The sequence below is a fragment of the Sorex araneus genome, chromosome 1 (genome assembly GCF_027595985.1).
Source record: "Sorex araneus isolate mSorAra2 chromosome 1, mSorAra2.pri, whole genome shotgun sequence".
Classification (NCBI taxonomy): domain Eukaryota; kingdom Metazoa; phylum Chordata; class Mammalia; order Eulipotyphla; family Soricidae; genus Sorex; species Sorex araneus.
In genome coordinates this window covers 67,437,004-67,453,361 of record NC_073302.1, presented here as the reverse complement: position 1 = coordinate 67,453,361, position 16,358 = coordinate 67,437,004, and the positions used below count along the sequence as shown (strand labels likewise).

The 16,358-nt window shown below is 38.8% G+C and overlaps 1 protein-coding gene across 3 annotated transcripts in view; it reads left to right on the top strand.

The window, feature by feature from the left end:
• Positions 1-16,358, top strand: part of RCL1 (RNA terminal phosphate cyclase like 1) — a 57,952-nt gene that overhangs the window by 26,854 nt on the left and 14,740 nt on the right. Inside the window, exons 3-6 of one of the 3 annotated variants that reach the window (XM_004600137.2) lie at positions 2,687-2,862; positions 6,538-6,612; positions 7,306-7,430; positions 13,316-13,441. In XM_004600137.2, the coding sequence (XP_004600194.1) occupies positions 2,687-2,862; positions 6,538-6,612; positions 7,306-7,430; positions 13,316-13,441 (502 nt within the window). Of the gene's footprint in view, positions 1-2,686; positions 2,863-6,537; positions 6,613-7,305; positions 7,431-11,921; positions 12,037-13,281; positions 13,442-16,358 lie in introns of those variants that run through there. The other 2 variants (XM_055138355.1, XM_055138343.1) reach the window with 2 other exon arrangements.

Below are 16,358 nucleotides of genomic sequence, written 5' to 3'. Positions count from 1 at the left end.
AATGCCTCTTTCAGGTTTTCAATGGACCTAGTATAGTATACTATTGTTCGGATACAAGATAATTTATTTCAAAACTCCCTACTGATAACATTTAGGTTACTTCTAGCTTTATGTTTGTTATTTCCCTCTTAGAAATTTTTGTATAGTAGGGCTTGAAATAATGTTGTCTTGTTCAACCTCATTTCATTATGATGATAAGAGAAAAATTATCCAAGCCAAAGTTGGATGAAAGGCATTATTTATTTCACTGGAAGTCAAAACAGTTTCCAAGAACCTATTTATGCCATTAAGTGGATACTTACTGAATGCATAAGGTACTGTGAGACAAACATCGTAGGCTGACTTTCTGAGTTAAGCATCTTTGTACATATATTAAACCAAAGGAAACTGATGTCCCATATGTTGGCTTTTACGAAAAAAACAAGCTTGACTTCTAAGTGGCCTTGTATCACTTGAGACTCCTTGATCTATAATTTTATCAGTCTTATCTTTCAGAAAACATGTGTCAGGCACAAGACCAAAGGCTCCATTGTAAGCTTAGTATTCCTTGGCTTGTTTACTTTGAAATTAAGGGGGAAGTTTTTTTTCGAGCAGTATTTACTGGGGAATTAGCAAATCATTTTTTCTATTCTGGTCTCATCTGCAGTTTAGGTTCAGAAGTTAGATTTTTTTCCTTACTTACAGTGCTGTCTTAAGAGGCCCAGGGATTACTCCTCGTGATAATTGCCAACCCGATGGCTGTTCAGTGCTAGGGCCTAGGGTATAGTGCTGTTCCCTATGGTGCTTGGAGATCTCTAGAACCATAGTACATTGGGTAGGGCACTTGTTTGGCATGTGGCCAACCCAAATTTGATCCCCTGCACCCCTTATAGTTCCCTGAGCACTGCCATGAGTGAATCTGATTGGAGAGCCAGAAGTAATCCCTGAGCACAGCTGAATATGGCCCAAAACTAACAGAAGAAAACAAAAACAGTGCTAGTTGTACCTTTCAGTGCTGGGAGGCCATGAGGTTCCAAGGATCAAATGTAGGTCATCATGGATCCTAACCCCTGTGTTCTTCCTGAATTAGACATCCCCCAAGCCAGCCCTTCCCCCATATCCTAAAGTGGAAGTTTTCGTTCTTCTGGTTAGATTCTCACTTGGTTAATTTGTAAAAATGTAGACAGATTTGCAGAGTTTAGTGATAAGTCTTTTATTTTTTGGTTTGACCTAAAGGATTTGTTTGTGACTACCATAGTAAATGGAGTAAAGTAATTTCCCTCTTTGATCAGAATATGATTCTGATACAATTGTAAAGATTTTGTTTTTTAATATAAGGAATTCTATATTTTATTTATGAAACTCCCAAGAGTTACTTTCTTTTTGAATGAATCAACATATCTCCTCTCCCTGATGTTAAATTTTATTGGTAAATTGTACCTGAAGACTTGGGCAAAAGATTTGAGCAGTAAAAATTATTTTATATTATAAATTATATTATTTTATATTACATAATTATATTTTATAAATAGTTTATATATTATAAATACCACTGATCATCTAGAATATTTTACTTTGCTTTTCTTTCAATATGTAATCTAAAGAGAAACTTTGGGGATGATGTAAATCAATGAAAAAGTGTATAACGTTAGTAACTATTAAATAATGTTTGTATTTCTATTTTTCACTCTTAAAATAGCCACTGTTAATGAAATTAAAATATTTGTCCTCTCTAGATATTTTTTTTTTGGTGATAGCTGTATATGAGTCATTTCATTTCAAGTATTTAGAAGGAGCTAGTTGTTGGTGTGATTTTCGGACATCATTTGTCTTTTATCAGCACAGTCTGAGAGTACCAATTTGACAATTCTGAAGGTTTAGGGAGGGGCTTCATTGTCACTGTCATCCCGTTGCTCATCGATTTGCTGAAGCAGGCACCAGTAACATCTCCATTGTGAGACTGTTTTTGGGATATCGGATACGCCACGGGTAGCTTGCCAGGCTCTGCTGTGCCATGCTCTGCCGTGTGGGCAGGATACTCTCGGCATCTTGCTGGGCTCTCCAAGAGGGGCGGAGGACTCGAACCTGGGTCAGCCACATACAAGGCATATGCCTGCCCTACCTGCTGTGCTATCGCTCCAGCCTAGGGAGGGGCTTAATACTATTTATTATTTTAAAATATTTTACTGAGGCACTGTGATTTACAATACCATATATTAACAGTATTATTTCAGGTATCTAGTATATCAACATCATACCTACCATCAGACTGTCATTGTCTATCCACCAATTTCTTAGGTCGCTGACATTCCCACCCTCACCCCACCCCTAAGTAAACAGTTTCGTAGTCCAATTCTCAGGGTCTGTTGCTATTGGTCATTTGTTATTTCCCTGTGTTTCTTTATAGTCCATAGTTGAAAGAGACCATTGTGTATTTGTCTCTCCTGACTGATTTCACTCTTCTAGTTCTGTCCACAAAGCAGTGAATTACTGTTTATTAAATTGTACTCACTATTATTGTTATAGGGGCTTGACAGTAATGAGTCAGCATTTGGAGTGACATGTGGGCTCTTAGGAGTGGCATTTTGAATTCTCTTGGCTGTCCTTGTCAGACTTTCACCTCGGGACTCACTGCGTTTGTGATGCTTAGTTTTTATTTATTCTTGTCTTTTCCTGCTGAATGTGGCTTTCTTCCCTCTGGTATAAGGAACAACATTATATTATCAACCTGGTCTCCTGTATGGTGGATCTGTGGAACATGACTGTTGCGTCCTTCGCAGCATTGGCTATTACCTGGAGAGTCTTCTTTGCCTGGCTCCATTTATGAAGCACCCATTAAAAATAGTTCTTCGAGGAGTGACCAATGACCAGGTTGACCCATCGGTGAGTAGCGGAGCTAAATTGTAGTGTGAATTTTGTTTTGTCTCTTGTGATAGCCCATCTTTTAAAAAATAAGGCACTATAAAGTACAATTTTATTGTTCAATATTTTTTCACCATTTGCTTTCAGATTTAGGGGTTTATCATTTAAGGAGAGCGTTAACTAGGACACAAGTTTTAAGATTGGTGTCAGTTTTTTTGCTAACACTTCATGGTGACTGTCATTATTGTGACTAAGAAGCCTTACAACAGATGTTTGCAATCTTGTTATGGTTGACATGAAATACTCCTCTTTTGGCTGATGTGTCTGACAGCTGAGTTTTCCTGAGGTCTTGTGATAACTAAGCAGACAAGATTTTAAATAGAAAATGTCATTGTTGCTGCATAATCTTGACTTTCTCAGTAAACTTGAAGATCTTTTTCTTCTAAAATGAGTTCGCAGGTTGGAAATGGGGCAGTAAGAGCTTTGAGCTTTGGTTTATGGATACCAGCGTTTCTTTTTAAATATGCTAAATTTTTATAGGGAGCATAATTTCATATAAAGGGAGGATTTTCACTATGGCCACCTTAGCTATCTTAATCCTACTGTAGGTTGGGTTTTGTTATGTATATGAAGCGAGGTTAAAGTCCTGAGCCAGACCTGCCTTAGACCTCTCCTGGTGTTAGAAAGATCCCTACTTTGGAATGCCTTGATTTCCAGAGGAAATATCTTAAAGCTGAGGACCATGATGTGAAGTCTTGATCAGTGCTGCTTGTCTTTACAAATACTGTAGCAACAACGGTGAAGGGGCAGCTTCTGAGGCAGCATGTGAAGGATATATTCCTAATCAGGGAGATCAGTAGATGGTCCAGTGAACCCCAAAGTGGAGACTGCTAGTGTTCACCAAGATACCAACTTGGTTAATTTGTAGACATTAAAAGATAAATTCTGTTCTTGGAAATTCAGGTGCATGAACTATGAACTTTTCCCCTAGATTCCCGTCTACATTCAAGATAAAAAAAATCTTGGCTGTAAAGGAATGTTGCATAAATTAAGTAGAATTTTAAACTAATCTCCAATAAGTACCTTTGTTTCCTGTAATATCTACAAGATTCAAGGAAATGGATCCTTTGCTTCTAACTATGAGAGAGAATGTTTTAACACTTGAAGATTGGAAAGATGCCTTGAATGATGGAAAAAGTTCAAGTGATGAGCGCAGTGTGGCTCTGCTTTGAACTTCTATGTGTGTTTGAATACCCAGAAGTAGTATTTGTGTTTTGCAGGGTCCCCCCCACCCCATAGTATCTGTTTTTGTATGTTGCAGGACTATCTGCTTTGGCTAGCTACAGGAATAAAGTGACCTCAGTTAGAAACTGGCCCAGCCCAGGATTAAGTAAATATACCCAATCCTCGTTCAAGTAACTTCTTCATTGTTTAAGAAAGCCTTATTATGTGGTTTCCCATCTGTTAATGAATTTTCTCTTTGTACAGAGGGATGAATCCAGTGAGTACTGCCCTTAGGGAATGGTCTCATAAAGAGCTGTGACCACAGCTAAGGAAGCCTCTGGTCTCTGATAGGGAACCAGCCAAGTGCTGAGGGTCAGTTATTCTAGAAATTAGCTTCATGTTTTTAATCTCTTTTTGATTTGGTGCCATATTTGGTGTTGTACAGGGGTTTCCTGGCTCTGCACTCAGGAATCACTCCTGGAATTGTCCAGAGTACCATGTGGAATGACAGGGATCGAACCTACATCAGCTGTACACAAGGCAAAGTACCTTACTCACTGTATCATCTCTCCGGCCCCTCTAGAAATTTACTTTTTAAACTGAATTATGACCGCAGGTGGGGCTGCATAACTAAATAAATATGGGGGTCACAAAAAATCTGGCAAAAGTAAAAGATATTTTTGACCAAAATCTGTCTAGTTTTTAGGAAGGTAACTCTGGAGGCAGAGTGAGAGTAGGTTGAATTGAAGAGTTGTCAACTAATTTGAATATTATGGAGATGGAAGTGGGAAGGTAGGCATATATGAAAGACAAGAGTGGACAGAGAGATGTTATAACTTGATAATTATTATTATTGGGGTGGTGGGGTAGAGTTGTGCCACACCCAGTTTTATTTGGGTTACAACTGGTTCAGCACTTAGGAATTAATCCTGATAGTGCTTGGGGGAACATATGGGATGACAGACATCAAATCTGGATTGGTCACGCAAGGTAAGTCCCCTGTTCACTGAACCATCTCTCCCATCTTGTAGAACTGATACCTGCCAAGGTGGTGGGCTCTCAGCAGGTGTCTTGGTGCTTTGGTTTACTTTGACTTAGAGTAATACAACTGTAAACATTAAACTACTGTATTGTAAAATGTGAATAAAAGAAAGCTAGTTTCTTTCATACTGTTGAAGCCAGTGAGAAAGATTGAACTGGGGTTTCCAGTTTGTTACCTGCGTGAGCCTAGTAGGTTTTCAGATCATTTTCTAATGATCAATATGATGATCATGATGACTCATGAGGCAGGCTTTGGTCTCCATGTGATAAATGAGGAGGACCAGAGAGATAGTACAGTGATAAGGGTGCTTGCCTTGCACCTGACTGATCTGGGTTTGATCCCAGCTTCGATCCTGGATTCCCATATGGTTCTTGGAGCACCACCAGAAGTAATTTCTGAGTGCAAAGCTAGGAGTAACCCCTGAGCAAGGTGGGGTGTGTTCTAAAAACAAAAACAAAATAAACCAAAAACCCACCCAAAAAAATGAGGAAAGGTGAATTCAGACAATTCAAGTGAATTGTCTTACAGGAATAGACCTGACCCATACCCCATTAACCAGCCATGTCCTTTTTCCATTTTTTTTTTTTAAGAAAAGTAAAAACACCTTTATTTATAAACACTACAGTGTACAAAATTGTTCTTTCTGTTGTTTTGGGCTTTCAGTGTCCCAACACTAATCGCACCACCAGTGTGACCTTTCCTTACCCATTGTCTCCAGTTTCCCACCCACCCCCAAGCCTGCCCCTTGGGAGGTACAAATTAATTTATGTTGTGTGTTAAGCAAAATGGTAAGTGAAATTATCAAAACTATTGTTCAGTAAAAGAACAATATGTTGAAATTTTTACATGAAAATTGTTACATCTCACGACAGTGTTATTAAAGTTATTTGAGGATTCACTGGGCTCTTTGTTGCTAGTTGAGCCTTCTGTGTTATTATTTTCACTTATTGAGCTATGTGGGCTTCCATGCTACTTTCCCATCTGATTTGTTGTGCTCCTACTGCTGCTGTGTTAGTATTACAGACTTTGGAGAATCCCCAGGTGTGTGTGGTTATGTGATCCAGCAGCTGGGGACCTGGGAAACTTCATCAGCCTGGTGTCTCTTTTGAGATTAGTGTTGATGCTGGGTGGTAGCTGTGGGTGCAGCTGCTGGGGCATCAGGGTGGGCGTTCTGACCACCCTCCTTCCTAAAGGGGCCACAGAGTTTTCAGCCTGAACACCAGTACGCCTGTGAGTTTTGTTGTTTTGGTTGGAATCTCTTCCGAGGCTAGGCTGTTTATATTGCGGAAGCTGAGAGACCACATCCTTTCTTTTTACCAGACTGTGTCATCTATCTGGTAGCTAAACCTCATTCTCCGTCATTTGATCTTTCTTTTTGTCTGCTTCAAGTTTTAATTAAACTTTTCTCTCTCCCCAAATTAATTCTACAGGTTGATGTCCTAAAGGCAACAGCCCTTCCTCTCTTGAAACAGTTTGGGATCGATGGTGAATCATTTGAACTAAAGGTATGAATATATGAATTGTTAGTTGTTTATGATTGTGTCAAATACTTTCTTACAAACTTATTGAAAGAACTGTATGCTGAGCATCATTGTTTTTAAAAAGAGTAAGTTACTTCAGTTTTATTTTATACATTACTTCAACAGGTCAGTTATTTGTTACTTTATTATATTTGTTATTATAGGAGAGGGGAGTAGGGTCTGAATGTTAAGAACTGGGTTTAGCTAATGAATGAGGTCAGACCCTTCATTTTAAGAAAGAACTAGACCCAGTGGTGAAGTGGCTTAAATTTACATTCTTTTTTTTTTTTTCCCAAAGTAGAGAGAGAGAATATGGGGAATATTGTCTGCCATGCAGATAGGGGGAGGGTAGGAAAGTGGTGGTTTACTAGGGATATTAGTGGTGGGGACTGTGCACTGGTGGAGGGATGGGTGTTTGATCATTGTGTGATTATAACTCAAACATGAAAGCTTGTAATTATATCTCACGGTGATTGAATAAAATAAAATTTAAAAAAAAAAAAAGAATTTACATTCTTTTTAAGGGTCCATTGATCTTTGAGAGGTTGACAGATTGAAGGCAAAAGAACTTTCTGAGTGCTAAGGAAGTTGCCCTGGCCCAACATCCTTACCAGATGCTGTATCAAGATGATGTACTCTTTCTGCATCCTCACGTCTGTTTTCTGCCCATGTATGTAGATTGTGCGACGAGGAATGCCTCCTGGAGGAGGAGGTGAGGTGTTGTTCTCATGTCCTGTAAGGAAATTCCTGAAGCCCATTCAGCTCACAGATCCAGGAAAAATCAAGCGTATCAGAGGAATGGCGTATCCTTTGCTTTGGGTTCAAAATTCTAGTTTTTTCTCATCTCAGTAAGGCAATAGTAATTCATAATAACTTTGCTTTTTCCTAGGGTTGTTTCTATTTTCGATAGAAATCTTGGAAAAGTCATTGGCTGAGATATATTATGCTTTATTATGTGTCCCACTCTGACTTGTGTGTGTGTGTGTGTGTGTGTGTGTGTGTGTGTATCACTTGTATCACTTGTGATCCCGTTGATCTTCGATTTGCTCGAGCAGTCGCCAGTAACGTCTCCATTTGTCCTTGTCGTGTGCTAGTGCAGTCCAATGATATTTGCTTGCTCCAGGAACAGGAAGAGCTTCAAATCGTTGATTCAGGGATTTGACAAAGAAATCTGACCATCTAGTTGGTGGGCGGCCACGCGGTCTTCTGACGTCTCGTGGAATCCAGTGTGTGTGTAATTTTTTTAATTTAAATGCTTAAGCCACTAACTTCCAAGCATATTATGTTCTCTTGGGGGCCACCAATGTTACTGTAATCCATTTCTCAGGAGAGTTTATCACCCTGTAAAGAAAATGAATATGCAAAAATTTCTGATATAATGTGTACAGTGATTTAGATATATGCATAGTGGCCTGGGGGAGCTAAGAATAGTGACTAATTTTTCCTACCAGATATAGGATAGCTGAAACAATAACAGTGATGATATGTTCTATATCATTAGTACTCCCTTTGCCTCTGCTTTGATAGTCACTTAATGTATTTTTGAAAATTCTTTATTGAGGTATAATATGATAGAAAAAACTGTACATTGTTTGGGGTCTACATCTGGTGGTGTTCAGGGTTACTCCTATCTCTGGCAGGCTTGGGAGACCATATGTAGTGCCAAGGATCAAACTTGCATCAGCTGTATGAAGGCAAGCATACACCCTCTGTACTATTGGACTGGCCCTGATATCCTTATTTTTTGATTTTCTTTATTTCTGCCCATGTTTTTTACATTTTGATTGCTTCAGATTTACCTTCCTCTTTTTCTGGTTCTTTAGGATGTAAAGTTAGTATTTTTCATTACTGTTGTTTTGGTAGAAAAACTATGTATATTATTATAAATAATCCGCTCCCCTAATTTTCACTGTATCCCAATGTTTTGATATATTGTGTTTTCCTTTTCACTCGTCTCTAGGTATTTTTTAACTCACCTTTGGTTTTCTGTGACCCAGTGTTTGTGCATGAACATGTGGTTTGTCATGTTTTTGTGTATTTAACATTTTTTTGTTTTTTAAAGAGACTTGGGTTGATTTCTTAAACTTAAATTTGTTAGGATTTGTTTGTGATTTAGCATGTTGGTCTATAGAAAATTCTCTGTATACTTATATATTTTCTTACTTTAGGGTTGAATGTTCTATACATGACTATATTCTGTGTATGGAGCCATTTGGTTTATAATGTTCAAATATACTTTCCCTTATTGATACTCTTTCTGTATATTCTATTAGGAATGGGCCAATGATGGAGTTTATGCCTTTGAACCCCCTTCTCACTCCACATAACCAAGCACAAACCCAGTCTCATTGCAGTTAGTAATCTCCAGTGTCACAACCAAGTATGAGCATTGCTACCAGGTACATGCAATTCCTGGTCATTATTAAAGCAGCAAGGGAAATGAAACCTTATTATTATTGATTGCCATTGAGTTTTGCGTTTTTCACAATTGCCAAAAATGCTGTGGTTGATGGCCTTATGTATGAAATCATACACACTTTTAGAACTATTTTTGTTTTTATTTGGTTTGGTTTGTTTTCTTTTTTGTCTTTCCTTTGGAGGTTAGCTTCCTTGATGTTAATGTTAAGCTTTCTTAATGTCACCTTCCTTAATTGGAAATTAGCTTCTTTATTGCATCATGGCTGTGAGCTCTGCTCAGAATTCTTTCTCTGTAGTCTGGAAATGTTATTTCCAGCACATGGTCACTTTTGATAAGATCTTGTGAAGGCATCCTGGGTGTCACATGGCCATTATTCTGAGTTTTGTCTGTACTCTGTTGGGTGTGCATGGGGCTATGTATAGGGCTTTGATGCTACTGCTGTGAAATGGGAAGACCTGTGGAGTTATAAGAGTTGAGAGAGCTGTAATGGTTTGGGCACCTGTATTATAATTTTACTCCTCCCTGTCTTCTCTCTCATATCTTCTGTACCTTCTGATATGAAATCTGAGCCAATAGGCTCTGGTCATGTCTCAAGATCCTTCCTTTTCTTGTGACTGGGGATAGGATACTGAATTCTTCCTGATACATATCTCTAACTTGTAGAGCCTCTCTTTAAATGCCCATGAAAGGAATTTTTTTTGGCTGTGCTCAGCTCCCTGTCTGCAAATTAAATGATCTAGCTTTTGTTCTGCAGAACAGTGTATTTCACTAATATATCCAAAAAATAAGGTTCAAATTGTATACCTCTTCTTGGCCAGGTTTGGAGCTGGTGGGGAAAAGAGCAATCTTTGGGAGAAACGTTAGTTGGTTTTTGTCGTTTTTCTGCTTGCAAGGATGGTTAAACTTGGAGTTCATAGTCCCCAGAGGAAGGTTCTCATTGGAAGAATGAGCTCTGCCCTATTGTGTTTGTGGTTTTACTGACCCACCACACAGTGTGCCTCCATTTCCTCAGCAAGTGATCAAGAACTGGGAGGTAGCTGGGCTGGGTTTCTGCCAGTAGTTGGGCGTTGAATGCCAGTCAGTCTCTTTCCAGCTGCCTGATGCTGGGCCAGAGAGAAAGGATCACTGTGTTTCAGTTTGCTGTTGACCTGGTAGCTGGGACATGGATGATGTTTTTTTATAATTAAGTTAGGCTAGAGGCAGAAGACAAAGGAGAGCTGGGGTTTATGGGAGTCGGTTTCCTTTCTTTGGCTATAAGGGAAAATTCTTGGAGTATTGGTGTTTCTGTCTCTCCCTCACACACATCACATATTCCTTAGTTTTCCCTGGTCTGAAACCTAAGGGAGGCTGAAGAGTAGAAGTTTAGCTGTGAATTTATTGCTCTTGACAGGAATTTTTTCTTTTAAGAATCTTTGTTGAGGTATTTTGATCCATAATACCATTAATGGTGGCTTTGTATATACTTTATTTCAGCACCGCACCTGCAACCAGAGTACCCACTTCTTTCTACCGTCACCTATGTCTCAAAGCCATGCTGAGACCCCCCCCCCACCTCCCTACCTTTAAGCAATATAAAGTAAATTATTTTGTGCCTTCTAAAGGGACAGGCTTGGGCTGGAGTGATAGCACAGTGGGTAGGGCGTTTGCCTTGCACTCGGCCAACCCAGGTTCAAATCCCAGCATCCCATATGGTCCCCTGAGCACAGCCAGGGATAATTCCTGAGTGCAGAGCCAGGAGTAACCCCTGTGCATCTCCGGGTGTGACCCAAAAAGCAAAAAAACTTAAAAAATTTTTTTAAAAAAAAGGGACAGGCTTGGGGAAAGTGGGAAACTGGAGACATTGGTGGTGGGTGGGATTGGTGTTGGCACATTATACTTAAAACAGCTGCATTGTTAACAACTTTAATTTGTGGTATTTAAATAAAGGGTCAAACTTACTGTTTTTATTAGAAAAGGGAAAGGGTCCTTTAGCTTCCTGCACATTCTAAGAAGAGTTCTTGATTTCCAAAAGGATAGGAAGTTCTGCTTTGAACTGTGAATCTTGTACTGCCAGTTTTAAAAAGCTACAGTTGATTCTTATTGGACTGCTACTACATCTCAGGTATCGCTGAGAGCTTTACCCAAATTACTTCATTTGACCCTTTAAACTCTGGAGAGAGTATTAAAATTATCCTTTACTGAGCAATGAGAATGTAAAGACCAAAGCTATAACATTAAACCAGACTCATGTGGTTTGCTGAAACCTGGACTTAAACACAGATGGTTTGATTCTTGAGTTCTTATTTGTTCTTGGTAGAACCTATACTTTAAGTCAGTTGACTTCATGTGACTCTGGTGTAGCTGATTTTAAAGCTTCCTTCTTCTCTTCACTGGCTGAATTCTAGTAGAGCTTCTACTGAGTTGGCACTGTTCTGCTGGGTTTCCACATCTCTGGGCAGATTGTGGGAGGAAGATGTCTTTGGGGGATCGGATGTTTAATTTTGAAACTTAGGTTTTGTTGCAGTTGCCCTCAGTAGAAGCTCTGGAGCCAGGAATCTGGTACTTTTTGCCCAGGCTTACCATAAAATAATGTACCTGAAAGAATGTTGTGAGCCTTGGAAGGTCTGAGGTTATGTATTAGAACAGGTATTAGTGCTTTCCAGGGGATAGAGGATAGCCTTGGAACTCAGAAAGAGATCATTCATTAGGTCCAAAGGGTATGAAACTGAGGACTGTTTGTCTAAGCTTCCTGTGGTCAAAAGTACGTTCTGGGCAGAAAAGGTTATGATGTAACTGAACTCTATGTGTGTATTGAAAAATCCCTCTTTGCTCTTTCCTCATTTCAGGTTTGTCCTTTGAGTCAGGTTAAATATTTATTGAATATTTTTTGAGTACAAAAGTATTGTGTACCTGGGAGCTCTGAGGGATGCAGAAGTAGAGCCCTTTTCCTTATGAAGTGTGCTTTGTTGAAGAGTAACAGCAAAATGTGTGCATATGAAGGGAGATGCCTGGTAAGTTCAAGTGGATATAGATCATAGGTGTTGGCTGAAGGATTTCAGGAGAGAGGAAACTCTGGGCTGGAATAATAATGGACTGCAGTTCTGGCTGAAGAATTTGGGCAATTTGGGTGGATCAGAGAGGTTGATGGTTCTAGATTGGGAACAGACACTGAGCAGGCTGGAAGTTCTGACAGCAAAATCTGGTAAGACCTGAGGCTATTCAGAGATTCTCACTAGTATGAAAATGATTCATCTTTTCATGAAATATTCAGGATGGATTGTGAAGGGGAGCTAGCTAAACACTGGTGAACTTCTTTGCATAGACTCAAGTGCATTTTGTTTCTGTAGGTTAAATGAAATGAAACTTTCGTTGGCATATGTCTGGGCTAGGCAGTCCAATATGCCTTGTTTTCCTTGCTGGAAATCCCACTTGGTGCTTGTTTTAAAGGTAGAGGAAGGCTGGTCTTGATTATACATTATATACTGAAAGTATCAGTATATACTTATATTTTTATTTGATTCATGAGTGAATATTTGTAATAAAACTTAATTTTAGTTAATAGCTTCCTCCTTCTCAATCACCAGCCTTTTCACCATTGCTATTAGCTACTTTGTTTTCTAGGGTACCTGTTGAAAGTGTTAATTTTAGTAGCAGCCCATGAGAGGCCCATTTCTCCCACAAAATGGGTCTTTGAAACGAAGTAATTGAAAGTATGCCTTGTAAGCTTAAAAGACAGTAATTGCCTATTTAGATCTTTATAATCAACAGTCACTATGCTCTGGCTAATCTTTTTTTGCTGTAACAGTCATCCCCCAAGTCATTCCCTGTATGGTCCCTGTTCTGAATTTTGATTCATAAGAGAAGGACTCTTATGAATCAGATTATACCAGTAGGGTCATTAAAGAATACTTCAGTGGAAATCAGGCTCGTGCCACACTTCATTTGTTTCAAAGTTGGTTTTCACCATTTCTATGGGAAGAGATGATGGATAGAACGTGTAGAGCAGATTTGGGAAGCTTTTACTTCATACATTCCAGCTCCGCATTTGGGAATTTTTCAACATGAACTTTAAAAACCTTTTATAACGGCAATATAAAAATGACCTAATAATTTTTTAAAAAAGTTTAAATTGAATTACACTACTTTAATAGTAGTTACATACAGGTGAAAAATAGGTTAGAATTAGCAGTCCTAGAATGTTATAATAGTTCCAAAGTATTTCCTAGCTTTACAACAGACTTTTCTCTGCTCTGGAGCCCAGCAGAATGTGTCCTTAACTCTAGACTACAGGTACTCCGTACGAGTTTCACCTCAGATGGCAAATCGGATTGTGGAGTCTGCAAGAAGCATCCTCAACAAGTTTATACCTGATATCTATATTTATACGGACCACATGAAAGGAGTCAACTCTGGGAAGTGAGTATGTTTTTAGAGAATAATTGTGCAATTGCTCCTGCCTTCTTCCTCTTCTAGCTGGAGTTAAAGCTGCCAGCTCTGAGATTGGGTAGCCAGATAAAGAATGACCCCAGTGTTTACAGAGAAGGGAAAAATGGGGGTGGAGGGTGGGGGGATGGGAGAGAAAATGGGAAGTAATGGATGAACAGGCATCAGGGCTTCAGTTATATTGGTGGTATGGGTGAGTTGTATAGCCATATTTCCAAAGCACAGACTCAGCAACACTGAAAACAAGAGAGAGATCTAAGCTGCAGCCATTGGAATTTTGTAATGTGTCTGTCAAGTTGACAGGCAGGGGATGGGGTTGGGATTGGAGAGTGGGGATGAAATATGGGTACACTGATGGAGGGGAAAAAAGAATGATTTTGGAATGATTCTTCTTTTGACTGCTGTTGTCATCAGTTGGCATCTTTGGAGTGTCTCCCATGGACTGGATCACTGTGACCACTGCTGAGAGCTGAGGATTAGCCTGGGGCATTAAAGCAGTTTTAAATAAACAGTGCTTCAAACTTTAAATTTCATCTATTTTCTGCTCCACAGAAAAGTTAAAGAGGCTTATTCTTTAAGCCCATTCGTCTTCTTCCTTTCTTGCTTGCCTCTGTTTCTTTTCCTGCCTATTTCCATTCTGGAGAAGCCTGTGTTCTTTCTCAAACACATACTTCTCTCTTTCCCTTCTCAATAAGTCTCAGTAAAAACTGTCTGGCTTTACCAAGCCTCCCTACTTCCCCCACCTCCCACATTTTTTTAGTTCTCGCCCCCTAAGTAATAACAATTTAAAGGAGTGGGGGGGAAATAGCTTAAGGAAAAAAGCTGATGCCAGTTGACTTCTCTCTCAATGAGAGATCCCACAAAAGTTGTTCTTATAGATTTTGTTTAGTTATGGCTTTTGTATAAAACCTCACTTTGGAAAATAAAATATTAATAAAGATTTGTATTATGAAAATATCGGGTTTTGCCTTTGGTTGTATATATAGGAACCAGTAAGTTAGGGATGCAAAATGTTTTAAAATTAAAAATTGAAAGAAAAACAGAAAAGTTGATAGTACAGTGAATCCTAATATAGTTAACAATGATTGTTTTGCTGGTTTTGCTGTACTTCTTTGTGGCTTTTCTTTGATTTTTGTTTTGCTAAGCCATTTCAGCATAAATGATGGAGTTGTAGCTTTAAATTTTTATCTTGTATCTCCTAAAAATTAAAAATTTTGACTGAGATTGTCTGTTAATGATTTAGAGCACCATTTTAAAAGAATGATAGAATCATAATTAAGTTTTCAGGTTATAGTTTCTAAAAATTAAAATACTGCCTGACATAGTCTGTTAATGGTCTAGAGGACCATTTTCCCCCCTAAGTAGTACCAGACTCACCCTTTTAAAAATAGCTTTTCCATCAGGTTTTATTTATTTTAATTTCAACATTAAACAAAAAAAAGTAAGTGGTACTTGTGTTAGGAAATTTCTGGCCTTCAGGAAGCCCAAGGGAAAATAGAAAGGTGATTTGAAAAATACAGGCTGGCTCAGTTCAAAACAGCAAAGGTGGTGTCAGAGATTAAAATTGGGAAAGGATTTGTGTGCAAAACTGGTCATTTATTTATTTTTTTCTTTTTTTGCTTTTTTGGTCACACCTGGCGATGCTTAGGGGTTACTCCTGGCTCTTCACTCAGGAATCACTCCTGGCAGTGCTCAGGGGACCATATGGGATGCTGGGAATTGAACCAGGGTCGGCCGCATGCAAGGCAAATGCTCTACCCGCTGTGCTATGGTCATTTCTTTTGAAGTTGAGAAAGCAATGATCAAAACCTTTGATTTATTGTTTAAATTTCACCAGTGTTTTTCCTCATTCATATCATGGGAATGGTAATGACTTGCATCTGCAGGTTACCATGCAGGTGAAAAGATTATGTTTAAACCACTAAAGCAGTGCCTAGAACATAATAGTTGCTACAGAAATGGTAGCAGCTGATATTTCTTTCTCTGCCCTTCATGGTCAGAGGTCTTAGAATTATATGTCAGTTCTTTTCTGGGAAGACAGTACAGTGGGACAAGGGAAAATTGGAAGCAGCATCGGCTCCCCAGCTTCTAGCTCTGCTAAGACATGGTCAGAAATTAAGCAGAGCAGGTCTGAAGACCTTTCTGTCCTAACTACTGTGGGCTTCTTATAAGGCCATTGGGTCAGCTGTCCCTAATTCACAGTTGAGTTCTGTGCTTGTTTTTGTGAAAAAGATGCCTACACAGATCAAGATATGAGCATGATGTAGTCTCATGGGTCATCAAGCTAAAAAAAATTACACGTAAAACTAATGACTGATGTTAAGTGTGTGTTTAGTTTTCAAACCTCAAATTACAGAAGACAAACAGAAGCTTCCTTCTTTCTTTTGAAATTGTAAAATCATGGGTGAATACTCTTCTTGATCTGGAGAGGTCAGGTGTTAATGTGAGGTATGTTTATTAATCTCGAACTGAGAGTTTGTATGTGTCTGCAGTCTAGAATCCCAGAGGCTTTTTAGTACTTGGTTCCCGTGCCAGACGTCTCGGTGTGATTTCATTTTGTTTCTTAACAAAGTGAATTAAAAAATAAATTTTTATCTTTTACCAATTGCAAAGTTTTGGAGACTGTCATTTGCAAACTTGACTAATGACACTGTCAGTGAGGTCATCTGTTATCAGCTGCTTTGGCACATACCTTGGAATAGGCCTGGCTTAATGAAATTGACGGATATAGAGCTCAGTATGTATATCATTCTTTGTTGTGTGTAAAATAATATTAAATGGGAAGAATCCCAATTAAGAATGAAGTTTTATGGTAATAACAAATACACATACCTCAAAATTTTTAGATAGATAGAAAGATTTTGGAGTTCTTAGGAAATGTAGTTAAGTA